Source organism: Rhinoderma darwinii, chromosome 8, assembly GCF_050947455.1.
Source record: "Rhinoderma darwinii isolate aRhiDar2 chromosome 8, aRhiDar2.hap1, whole genome shotgun sequence".
Lineage (NCBI taxonomy): Eukaryota > Metazoa > Chordata > Amphibia > Anura > Rhinodermatidae > Rhinoderma > Rhinoderma darwinii.
Genome location: NC_134694.1, coordinates 14,898,912 through 14,911,794, shown reverse-complemented (window position 1 = coordinate 14,911,794; position 12,883 = coordinate 14,898,912). Strand labels below are relative to the sequence as shown.

The 12,883-nt window shown below is 47.9% G+C and overlaps 1 protein-coding gene across 1 annotated transcript in view; it reads right to left on the bottom strand.

Annotated features, from left to right (window-relative positions):
* PHF8 (PHD finger protein 8) overlaps window positions 1-12,883 on the bottom strand; it is a 33,140-nt gene that overhangs the window by 18,745 nt on the left and 1,512 nt on the right. The window contains exons 2-6 of the mRNA XM_075835243.1: window positions 6,529-6,773; window positions 5,425-5,510; window positions 5,139-5,256; window positions 2,840-3,000; window positions 20-161 (exon numbers count right to left, since the gene is read on the bottom strand). Coding sequence (XP_075691358.1) covers window positions 20-161; window positions 2,840-3,000; window positions 5,139-5,256; window positions 5,425-5,510; window positions 6,529-6,626 — 605 coding nt within the window. The 5' untranslated portion in view covers window positions 6,627-6,773. The remainder of the gene's footprint in view (window positions 1-19; window positions 162-2,839; window positions 3,001-5,138; window positions 5,257-5,424; window positions 5,511-6,528; window positions 6,774-12,883) is intronic.

Sequence of the window (12,883 nt, the reverse complement as noted above, 5' to 3'; positions counted from 1 at the left end):
AGCCGCAATACTCACACACCTCGTCTCAGAAAACTCCAAGCTGATAACATTCAGAACTTTCTCCCTTTTGGGGCTATTGTAATATTTCACAAAATCCTTCAGCTTCATCTTCATGTCCGCTTGTCTTGTCACGTCAATGACATCAATCTCCTTCTCTCCCCCTGGAAATACAGAGAGACAGAGGTTCATAGCGGACATTAAAGGGGTATTCCGACCATTAATATTTTTCGAATAGCCATAGGACAGGGACGAGGAACCTTTTTTTCTCCCAAGGGCCATTTGGATATTTATAACATCATTCGCGGGCCATACAAAACTATCAAATTAAAAATTTGCCTGCTATATTTGGTCAAACATTTAATTAAGTCACCCCTAATGTGACGGCTGGAACGGCTGCTCTTTGGTGAGGCGTGTGATGTTCGCCGGTATCGATGATGTTGCTACTGCGTTGGTCAGTCTGGAGCGCAGTCGACTCTTAACAATGGTAAGTTTTGAAAAGAACTCGCAGCAGAAAGTTGTTCTGACATACTTAAAGGGTTTTCCCATCAGGGACACTTATGACCTATCCACAGGATATGTCAGATAGATGCGTGTCCCACCTCTGGGACCTGCAACTATCTCTAGAACGGGGCCCCCTAAACCCTGTTCTACCTCTTTGTGTTCCGGCTGATTTACGAACATGAAGAAGAAAACAGCGGAACTCACTGAGCTGCGCTGTTTCCGTACCTCCCATAGTAGTCAATGGCAGTTACAGAAGCAGCGTAGCATGCGAGTTACGCTATTTTCGTAACTACTATTCAGTTCTATGGAACTTACAGAAACAGCGCAGCTCAGCAAGTTACGCTGTTTTCTTCTTCATGGTCGGAAATCACAAGCTCCAGCCACAACACAAAGAGGTAGAACGATGATTGGGGGCCCTGTTCTTGAGATAGATCTGGGGGTGGGAGCTGCATGTATCTGACATTTATGACATATCCTGTGGATAGTTCATAAATGTCCTTGATGAAAAGTCACCTGACCTCACTTCGAGTGGGTAGGGCGTGTGGACGGAGCCAAGGAGGGAATGACACGGCGGCAGCGGCGGTCAGAGTGAGGACGGGTCATGCTGTGACAGGAGTGGACCAGTCCAGTCACCTGACTTCATGTCACTGACTTGAGGTAAGCTGACTGGACTGTGCCGTTCCGGGAGTGGACCAGTCCTGTCACCTGACCTCACATCACATCACTGACTCCGGTCAGGTGACCGGACTGGTCTATTCTAGGGCCAGCACACAACGACCTCACTCAGACCACCGCCGCTGCCATACTTGGCTCCGTCCCCCCTTCTCCTGCTCCTAAATGTGAGTGAGTGGGGCGGACGGAGACAAGGAGGGAATGAAACGGCGGCAGCAGCGGTCGGGGCGTGCTGTGGGAGGAGTGGACCAGTTCAGTCACCATGAGTTCAGGTGACTGGACTGTGCCGGCCTGCAGGGGCGTAGCTAAAGGCCCATGGGCACTGGTGCAAGAATTCAGCTTGGGCCCCTCTACCCCTCCCAAACACCACCAGACCCCTGCGCACGCCTATGCCTAGCTGCCTTGCCCAACAGAACCCATGAATGGCCCCCACAGTATAATGCCCTCCATAGCTGCCCCCACAGTATATTGCCACCACACCGTATAATGCCCCCATAGCTGCCCCCCCATTCTAATGCCCCAATAGCTGCCCCCACAGTATATTGACACCTATAACTGCCACATACAATATAATGCCCCCATAGCTGTCCCATTCTGCATAATACCCCCATAGCTGCCCCATACAGTATAATGGCGCCAATACAGTAGAATGCCCCCATAACTGCACCATAAAGTATAATGCTGCCATACAATATAATGCCCCATACCGTATAATGCCCCCATAGCTGCCCCATGCAATATAATGCCCTATAGCTGCCCCATACAGTATAATACCCCCATTGATGCCGCATACAGTATAATTCCCCCCATAGCTGACACATACAATATAATGCCCCCCATAGCTGCTCCATACAGTATAATTCCTCCTCAGCAACTACCATATGAACCCCCCTCACATACCCAGTATAATGCCCCCATATGTACCTAATAGAAAAATAATAACATAATTACCTACTTATCCCCACAACGGGTGGAGGATCCTTCTCCTCCTCTGCTCTTTGCTGTGAGTGACTCGACGCAGACAGGCGCGATAACGTCACTACGCCGAGCCGCTCGCGGCACATTGAATGCTGGAGCAAGGCTTCAGCATTGAACCCAACTGGATGTGCGTCCTGCGGACGCAGACTCAGACAGACCAGCGTGGTCAGCGCCGTGTGGCAGCGGGGGCCCTGCGGGCCAGCCAGGTTTAGGGGCCCGGTCGCAGTTGCGACCCCTATAGCTACGCCATGGCCCGGGAGTGGACCAGTCTGGTCACCTGATCTCACGTCACTGACTCAGGTCAGGTGACCGGACTGATCCAGTCTTGGGCCGGCACACACCGACTTCACTCAGACCGCCGCCATACTTGGCGGAAGCGGTGGTCAGAGTGAGGTCGGGCCGCACTAAATGATCCCGACGTTCCCCACCCCTGCCATAAGATATGCCATTAAGGTCAGACTAGTAGGACCCCCAATAATCAAAAGGGAAGCCCTGTGTCCCCCAGTGTTCACATCTGAGCAATAAGCAATAAAATGGGGGACATGGGACCCCTGTTCTCTGGATCATAAAAACCCGCTCCATACAATATACAGTCTGATAAGGTTATAAGACACAGGACGTAATATGAATAAAGCTTTAGAAAAGGTGGCAAAGACGTGTAACCAAAAAAGAATAATCTCTAACTTACCCACATAATACTCCACATCATTCACTGCGAAGGAGAGAGGGGGGAGGGTCATCCCAAGTCCATCTTTTTTCAGAACCAGGATTGGGACACTGAAACTGTTCTCCTCCAAATACTCCACGGTCAGCTGAGCTCCCTGCGGCTTCAGGATCACCTCATCTGCACTGCAAGTACATAAGACGGGGTGAGAACCAAAAGTATCCAAACAGCAATGAACATGACTCTGCGTCATCCATGGACGGATGTATCTCATGCTGGACTGATATATCAACTAAATAACTGGAGTAGGACTAGAGTTTAATAAAATATAACTAGAGGAGATGTAGAACACCCCCCCCTCCTCGCGTGGTACTAGGTCTGATTCACCCTGTGAATGCATGCGTCGATAGATGCCTGCTGACCCTCTGTCCACGGAGGGCGGCTCCGCTGCATTTGTAGAGGTTCACCGACTGTGACAGGAGGCACAGACCCGATGACTCGCGATTTTGGTGGGAGGAGCTATGCGCTGCCAACGAAGAAACAGGCACCACCCATTGGGAGGGGCTCTGTGTTCGGCAGCGTATCAGCTTCCACCTGTAAACACACCTCCAGATACGTCACTGGGGGTGTGCGCAAGAGGGAGGAAACTCCTAGTTAAATAGTAGCCAAAAAGCACATGTGGGCGATGACGTCAGACAGGCGCACGTTCCAGCACTGTGGGAACAGGTGCGGTTAGGAATCTCTGCCACTGCAACTTAATTTGAGCCTCCAGTTGAAGGGGCCATCTGGCCTTATCGCTTCTGAAGAATTTCAGCCACAAAGAAACGCGTCGGGAGATTGCCTAGACATAAAAAAAGGAATAATGAGGTTTCGCAGTCCCCAGCCGTAGGAACAGTACGGACTCTGCTACACTACAGAACGGGTAGGGGGGGGGGGGTTCATTACCCCATAGATACCAATATCTATCTTTCTGGGAAGAACATTATCCCTATGTATTGAAATAATTTGGAGCATTACATCCATTCTGTCAAAAATATGAATATTACCTGCATAAATCGGCATCTAATGGAGTGTTATATTCTCTCTATAATCGGGAGTATTTCTCTGTTGTGAAAAGTTTGTCTTAGTGTGTTCTTATTTGCACACCTTTTTAAAACATAGGAGTAAAAGTTATATCTTATTAAACTCTAGTCCTACTCCAGTGATTTCATTACGATTTTGAGTACAGAAATTAGAAATTACCTTTGGCGGAGGGCTTTAAATATACCACTAACACCTAAATCTGGACTGATATATATTAACGGTTTATATGCCAAACAGATTTTGCGGATTCCTTCACAGTATGGGATATACAGAGGGACTCATTGGCCGACAGGGTCATTAAAGTGACTGTCCATCTATTAACAGCGCATCTTTTTAGGTCCCGCATTCTGTGTGGATTCATTCATCATCAGTATAAGGGTTGGAGCTTTGTTTTTCTAACACAGAGCTCCAAATCCCCTGCACAGTAAGACATTCTGGAGGCACTGAGGAGGTTACTGCATACGGATTGTGGAGATCAATGTAGAACTCGTCAGATTGAAATTTAAAGAGTAACTGCACTTATCAAACTTTTAATATGTCAGAGACATATCAAAAGTTTGGATCAGAGGGGGTCACCGATCCTAAAACGAAGGGGCCGTAGCGATCAGTTGAGCGCCCTGCACCCTCAGCTTTGATCAGCGTCCTTCATCAGGCAGAAGACGGCACCTATCTAAAGAACGGGGCCCCCTAAACCCCGTTCTACCGCTCTGTGTTCCCGCTGACGCGTTCTCGCTGAGCTATACTGTTTCCGTAATTGCCATTCACTGCTATGGAAGTTATGGATTAAATTGTGGTCCTATTCACGTCGATTGGCCACGGACGCCTTTCCGTATATTTACAGATGTGTATCCAGGCCGTAGAAAAGATCCGCAAAATATAGAACATGTCCTATTCTTGTCCACAATTGCAGCACAGACTCGCCCATAGAAGTCTATGGGCGCTTCCGCAATTGCGGACGGCTACGGATGTGTATCTGTAGCCGTCTGATCCGTATTCGGGGACAGTAAAAGAGATATATATATATATATATATTCAGGGATTTGGAGTCACATTCCGCATTATTACACGAATCACTGCAGTTCATAAACCGGAGCATTTGGGGTAAGGGGGGTTCCCTCAAATTTTAAAGGAGAGCCCCCATAGTCAGAGCTTCACTTTAATCTTCAGCATGATAGATCCATTATTAAGAGATGCATCTTGTATTAACCCCTCCCAGTCCTCATCTACAAGTCGGGTTTACCTTGGAAAATTCCTGCTTCTCAATTCCTTAATAAAGCCGGCGCTTCCGGTCTGCACCGGCTTCCCCACATCTTTGATCACAGACAGTTCTTGCTTTGGATTCCCTCGTCTTTTCTTCACTGATTTAATAGAAAAACACAGAATTATTATAAGAGAAACTTAAGAGTGAAACGTTGCAGAGACCGCCTGCTATGCATTATGGGAGAATATCAGTAAGTGCCAATTAAACCCACTACAAGCCCCACCCAAGACGAGCTATACCATGCTTAAAAAACCAAAGTACTTACTGACGGATGGTCCATGAGTGATCTGGCAGTTCGGACAATGATAGAGATCAATATCGGACGCCTTTTCCTCCTCCACACCTACACAGCTGTCATTATGGGAGGAGATGGTTAGCACAATGGCGAATCACGGCGTCACTATCAGTAGAACGGCTGTATAGGGGGGTAACACCTTCGTCCACTATTTAAAGGACATTATCATGAAAACCCATTAAAAAATCAATTCCCCAATATATGAATCACTCCCTTTATCAATGGGGCTGAAGAATTCGTCAAACTTTCACGACTAAAGGGAGTACTGCCAAAAACAACATATTAAAGGAATATTCCCAACTTAGACATTTATGGCATATTCACCTGACTCCCGTTTTTCCTGGTCCGGCGGCCGCAAGCTGCCGATTCCAGGTGGAGACTAGTGGAGAGGGGGAAGCACCTATCCGTTTTGTTTAATGGGAGTTACAAAAGAGCCGAGCAAGCGCTGCCCCCTCTCCACTAGTCTCCACCTAAAATCTGCAGCCTGTGGCCGCCGCACCACGGGTGGGTGACCCCTGTTCTTGATATAGGTGAAGGTCCTAGAACTGGGACCCGCATCTATCAGACATTTATGGTATATCCTGTGGATAAGCCATAAATGTCTAAGTTGGGAATACCCCTTTAAGGGATTTTTATTTTTGCAATTGCCTAATACACTCTTTAACCCTTTCGCTGCTGGAACAACTATTACGTTTTTGCCAAACATAAATCAAATTTGCATTATAAAATGTAAAAAAACAAAACATAAAAAATCATATTATACCCCCACATTTTTTGAAAGTAGTCACCCTACACATTGTAAAAAAAATGCCACCCAGTACTTTACACTCATGGGCGGCTTAATGCAAGTGTGCATCTATGTGCAATGTGTTGGAAAAAAACCCGCATAAAAAGTGATGTCTGTGGCTAAAAGTCCGACCCAAGCCAAGCCTGGGACACACAATACCTCCTAAAGTCCAGGATGTGCAGCGTTCAGATGCCACATAACCTTCCTGATTGGTAGGTGATAACATGAAGAACATTCCCATTATCACCCACATGTCGAATCATGTATCCCACCAGTGTATAACCCACCTGCCATGGAACCAGTCTTGGCAGACATCACATTCGATCATAAAGCGTGTCACGTCATAGGGCAGACGGCACAAGCAGTAGACTGGCACAGACGCCATGCTGCACGGCCCGGTTGGTCACTACAGTGTTAGCGGTTTCCTCTTTATCTCCGCTCAGTAGGTGAGAGGCGCACGGACAATCCGGGTAACGTTGTAATTTTCTGCTATCAGTGAATGGTTCTCATGAAATCAAGATTGTAGAGGAACCTGCAGAGAGAGAGAGAGAGAGAGAGAGGACACAATGACGGGCACTCCGCTGTAATCCAATCTACATGATCTGAAAGACCAGCCACTAATCCTCAGGGAGACGCTCCGCACTCTGGTAAATAGAAGGGATCCCATGGAAAGTGGTCACCTATAATAGACAACCCCTTTAATTTTCAAAATGGGACCAAGCAAGCAAAGGACGTAACCATGGCAGACGAACCTATAATATATTGGCACTATTATAAATACGACTGGTAGAAGTGCTACACTGGCATCTATGGACACTACGGCATAAGGGTGCCTGGCTGGCCATATTAGAAGGGTGCCTGGCTGGCCATATTATATTATAAGGGTGCCTGGCTGGCCATATTATATTATAAGGGTGCCTGGCTGGCCATATTATATTATAAGGGTGCCTGGCTGGCCATATTATAAGGGTGCCTGGCTGGCCATATTATAAGGGTGCCTGGCTGGCCATATCATAAGGGTGCCTGTCTGGCCATATCATAAGGGTGCCTGGCTGGCCATATTATAAGGGTGCCTGGCTGGCCATATTATATTATAAGGGTGCCTGGCTGGCCATATTATATCATAAGGGTGCCTGGCTGGCCATATTATATCATAAGGGTGCCTGGCTGGCCATATTATAAGGGTGCCTGGCTGGCCATATTATAAGGGTGCCTGGCTGGCCATATTATAAGGGTGCCTGGCTGGCCATATTATAAGGGTGCCTGGCTGGCCATATTATAAGGGTGCCTGGCTGGCCATATTATAAGGGTGCCTGGCTGGCCATATTATAAGGGTGCCTGGATGGCCATATTATAAGGGTGCCTGGATGGCCATATTATAAGGGTGCCTGGCTGGCCATATTATAAGGGTGCCTGGCTGGCCATATTATAAGGGTGCCTGGCTGGCCATATTATAAGGGTGCCTGGATGGCCATATTATAAGGGTGCCTGGATGGCCATATTATAAGGGTGCCTGGCTGGCCATATTATAAGGGTGCCTGGCTGGCCATATTATAAGAGTGACTGGCTGGCCATATTATAAGGGTGCCTGGCTGGCCATATTATAAGGGTGCCTGGCTGGCCATATTATAAGGGTGCCTGGCTGGCCATATTATAAGGGTGCCTGGCTGGCCATATTATAAGAGTGCCTGGCTGGCTATATTATAAGGGTGCCTGGCTGGCTATATTATAAGGGTGCCTGGCTGGCCATATTATAAGGGTGCCTGGCTGGCCATATTATAAGGGTGCCTGGCTGGCTATATTATAAGGGTGCCTGGCTGGCTATATTATAAGGGTGCCTGGCTGGCTATATTATAAGGGTGCCTGGCTGGCTATATTATAAGGGTGCCTGGCTGGCTATATTATAAGGGTGCCTGGCTGGCTATATTATAAGGGTGCCTGGCTGGCTATATTATAAGGGTGGCTGGCTGGCTATATTATAAGGGTGCCTGGCTGGCCATATTATAAGGGTGCCTGGCTGGCTATATTATAAGGGTGCCTGGCTGGCTATATTATAAGGGTGCCTGGCTGGCTATATTATAAGGGTGCCTGGCTGGCTATATTATAAGGGTGCCTGGCTGGCTATATTATAAGGGTGCCTGGCTGGCTATATTATAAGGGTGCCTGGCTGGCTATATTATAAGGGTGCCTGGCTGGCCATATTATAAGGGTGCCTGGCTGGCTATATTATAAGGGTGCCTGGCTGGCTATATTATAAGGGTGCCTGGCTGGCTATATTATAAGGGTGCCTGGCTGGCCATATTATAAGGGTGTCTGGCTGGCCATATTATAAGGGTGCCTGGATGGCCATATTATAAGGGTGCCTGGATGGCCATATTATAAGGGTGCCTGGCTGGCCATATTATAAGGGTGCCTGGCTGGCCATATTATAAGGGTGCCTGGCTGGCCATATTATAAGGGTGCCTGGCTGGCCATATTATAAGGGTGCCTGGCTGGCCATATTATAAGGGTGCCTGGCTGGCCATATTATAAGGGTGCCTGGCTGGTTATATTATAAGGGTGCCTGGCTGGCCATATTATAAGGGTGCCTGGCTGGCCATATTATAAGGGTGCCTGGCTGGCCATATTATAAGGGTGCCTGGCTGGCCATATTATAAGGGTGCCTGGCTGGCCATATTATAAGGGTGCCTGGCTGGTTATATTATAAGGGTGCCTGGCTGGCATAATATAAGAAAAAACAAAACGGAGGACCTAGGTAGCTGGTGGGCTGAGATACGAACAAAACACATCAATATTGCCAAAGGCAAAAAGATTAGCCCTTGTTTCCCAGGTTCCTATTGAACACTTCCTAATATTATAGCGTAGGACTTTATTGTAAATGACTATTCAGCAGACAAATGAACATTAAAAGCGCAATGTGAACTGAGTCTCCATCTAGTAACGCTGATATCGCTCTGGAGTCTGTACTATCTGAGTGCAGAGTCAAACCACCACCTCTGATGACCGCACGGCCTGTAGGAAACAACTACAGTTAGGCTGGGTTCACACGAGCATGTTACGTCCGTAATGGACGGAAACGTATTTCGGCCGCAAGTCCCGGACCGAACACAGTGCAGGGAGCCAGGCTCCTAGCATCATAGTTATGTTCGATGCTAGGAGTCCCTGCCTCTCCGTGGAACTACTGTCCCGTACTGAAAACATGATTACAGTACGGGACAGTTGTCCCGCAGCGAGGCAGGACTCCTAGCATTGTACATAAGTATGATGCTAGGAGCCCGGCTCCCTGCACTGTGTTTGGTCCGGGACTTGCAGCCGAAATACGTTCCGTACATTACGGACGTAACTTGCTCGTGTGAATCCAGCCTTAGCAGCTGCAGTCCACTTAGGAGAGGACTTGGAATTGTCAGAACACATTGAATTTTAAAAGAACAAAAGCCCCCCCCCCCCCCCCCCCGACATGTTTCACCACCGTAGCGGCGTCCTCAGGGGAAAATGGGGTTAATGGCGGTGAACGCGGCTAGGTCTCCTATTTATGACCTCACGCGTGACGTCAGCTAAACTAATGCTACCAATGGAAGTGGTCCTCATAAGACAAGCCCCTAGGAAGAGAGATTTGCTCCAATCACGCAGCGCTAATGCCCAACTAATGAGGGACTTCCTTTCGCTCCTGTGGTTAGAATGATTGACAGGAGTGTGCTCCAACCCTGCATCGCTAACGCCCGGCCAATAGGGGACTCACTTTCGCGCCTGCGTAGTAGAAGGAAATTTCACCGGATTGATAAGTATAGAATCCAGTTGACTGCGCATGTCCGTGAACACCTGGTACTTCGGTGATATATATTCTTTATCATCACTTTAAGTAAGTGCTCCGAATTCTAAGTTCACTGACATGCAAAGTGAACTGGATTCTATACTTACCAATCCGGTGAAATTTCCTTCTACTACGCAGGCGCGAAAGTGAGTCCCCTATTGGCCGGGCGTTAGCGTTGCGGGGTTGGAGAAAACTCCTGTCAATCATTCTAACCACAGGAGAGAAAGGAATAAGGGCCAGTTCACACAGAGTTTTTTTACATGTTTTTTAGGGTGGATTCACACGAACGTGTATTGCGTCCGTGCGGGCCGCGTGGTTTTCACGCGTCACGCACAGACCAATACAAGTCTATGGGGCAGTACAGACAGTCCGTGCTTTTTGCGCAGCGTTTGTCCGCTGCGCAAAAAGCGCGACATGGTCAATATCTCCGCGTTTTCCGCGCATCACGCACCCATTGAAGTCAATGAGTGTGTGAAAACCACGCAGGTCGCACGGAAGCACTTCCGTGCGAACTGCCCGTTTCGCGCACCAGCTGTCAAAAGGATGAATGTAAACAGAAAAGCACCACATGCTTTTCTGTTTACAAACATCCAAATGGCGTGTCATAATGATGGTGGCTGCGCGAAAAGTACGCAACCTCGCATCATATGATGATGCCTCACGGAGCAGGGAAGTGGCTTTTGCGCAGGCAAAACGCCGCATGTTTTGCGTGCGCAAATACGCCACGCACGTCTGAATCAGCCCTTAGACGCGGAAAAAAAGTCCAAAAATGCCTCCCATTGTTTTCAATGGGAGGCAGAGGCGTTTTTTTCCCGCGAGCGGAAAAGCCGTCTCGCTGGAAAAAGAAGGGACATGCCTTATTTTCCGGCGTATACGCCTCTGACCTCCCATTGACATCAATGGGAGGCAGAGAAAGCGTATTTCGTGGCGTTTTATGCATTCAGGGAATTCCAAACGGAATTTTGAGGCAGATTTTCCTCCTGCAAAAAACTCTGTGTGAACCTAGAGTATGTTCACATGGAGTCTTTTGCAGGCAGAAAATTCTGCCTGGAAAATCAGCTCTGGTAGTGGTTTTTCACCACACGCGTTTTTTGCTCTCATCAACAGAAAGGGCATGACCACACATGGCGGAATTCCTCCGCAACTGTCCGCATCAATGCCGCACCTAATCCGGGTTGCGGATTACGGCTGCGGATCTGCACAAAATGTGCAGAAAATTGATGCGGACTAGCTGCTGCGGACTGCGGGAAAAGTGCTTCCCTTCTCCCTATCAGTGCAGGATAGAGAGAAGGGACAGCACTTTCCCTAGTGAAAGTAAAAGAAATTCATACTTACCGCCCGTTGTCTTTATGACGCGTCCCTCCTTCGGCATCCAGCCCGACCTCCCTGGATGACGCGCCAGTCCATGTGACCGCTGCAGCCTGTGCTTGGCCTGTGATTGGCTGCAGCCGTCACTTACACTGAAACGTCATCCTGGGAGGCCGGACTGGAGACAGAAACAGGGAGTTCTCGGTAAGTACGAACTTATATGTTTTTTTACAGATACATGTATATTGAGATCGGTAGTCACTGTCCCGGGTGCAGAAACAGTTACTGCCGATCGCTTAACTCTTTCAGCACCCTGGACAGTGACTATTTACTGACGTCTCCTAGCAACGCTCCCGTCATTACGGGAGCCCCATTGACTTCCTCAGTCTGGCTGTAGACCTAGAAATACATAGGTCCAGCCAGAATGAAGAAATGTCATGTTAAAAAACCAATACGCTCCGCACCACACATAACATGTGCATGACAGCTGCGGACTTCATTGCGGAACTTAGAATCTCCATTGAAGTCAATGGAGAAATTCCGCCATGAGTCCGCAACCAGTCCGCCACTGCTCCGCAACAGACAGAGCATGCTGCGGACACCACATTCCGCTCCGCAGCCTATGCTCCGCAGCGGAATTGTACGCATCGTGTAAACGAACACTGCGAAATTAAAGTGAAAGTCAATGGAGAAACGGCTCCGCTGCGGATTAACGCTGCGGAGTGTCCGCAGCGGAATTTAAGTGAAAATCCGCCATGTGTGAACCCGCCCAAAGATGGAATAACCGCGAGTGGTTTTTTTCCTCGAAAAACGCATCAAGAAATGCATCGCGGCAAACAATACGCGTCAAAAAAAGTCTCCCATTGATTTCAATGGGGTTTTTGAGGCGGAAAACGCCTCAACATAGGGCACGTCGCTTCTTTTTACCGCAAGCGTTTTTTTTGCTCACGGTAAAAAAAACGCCTCCAACTCCCATTGAAATCAATGGGAGTCAATTTCGGCCGTTTTTTTGCCGCGATTTCCGCGGAAAAAAACCTCATTTGTCTGCTGAATAGTCATTTACAATAAAGTCCTACGCTATAATATTAGGAAGCGTTCAATAGGAACCTGGGAAACAAGGGCTAAACTTTTTGCCTTTGGCAATATTGATGTGTTTTGTTGGCATAATAGAGGCACCATAACATACTTTATAAGGACACTATGGTTGGCATCTCATATGGTAGGCACTACTATAGGGGCACTATAACAGGTATGATATAGGCACTACGGTTCATATAAAAACTGCACTGGCATCATACTCTGTACTATGACAGACATTACTATAGAGGCACTTAGCTGGCATGATGCAGGCACAATAATTTTGGCATTATGGTTGGCATCATAAAGTAAAAACAGTACAGGATGAAACACACTGGCACCATACGTCACTATGACAGGCACTATTATAGGGGCACTATGAATGATTTAACCAATGTACTGTCACAACATGGGCAATATTACTATTATAGGTAGGCGGCATTATG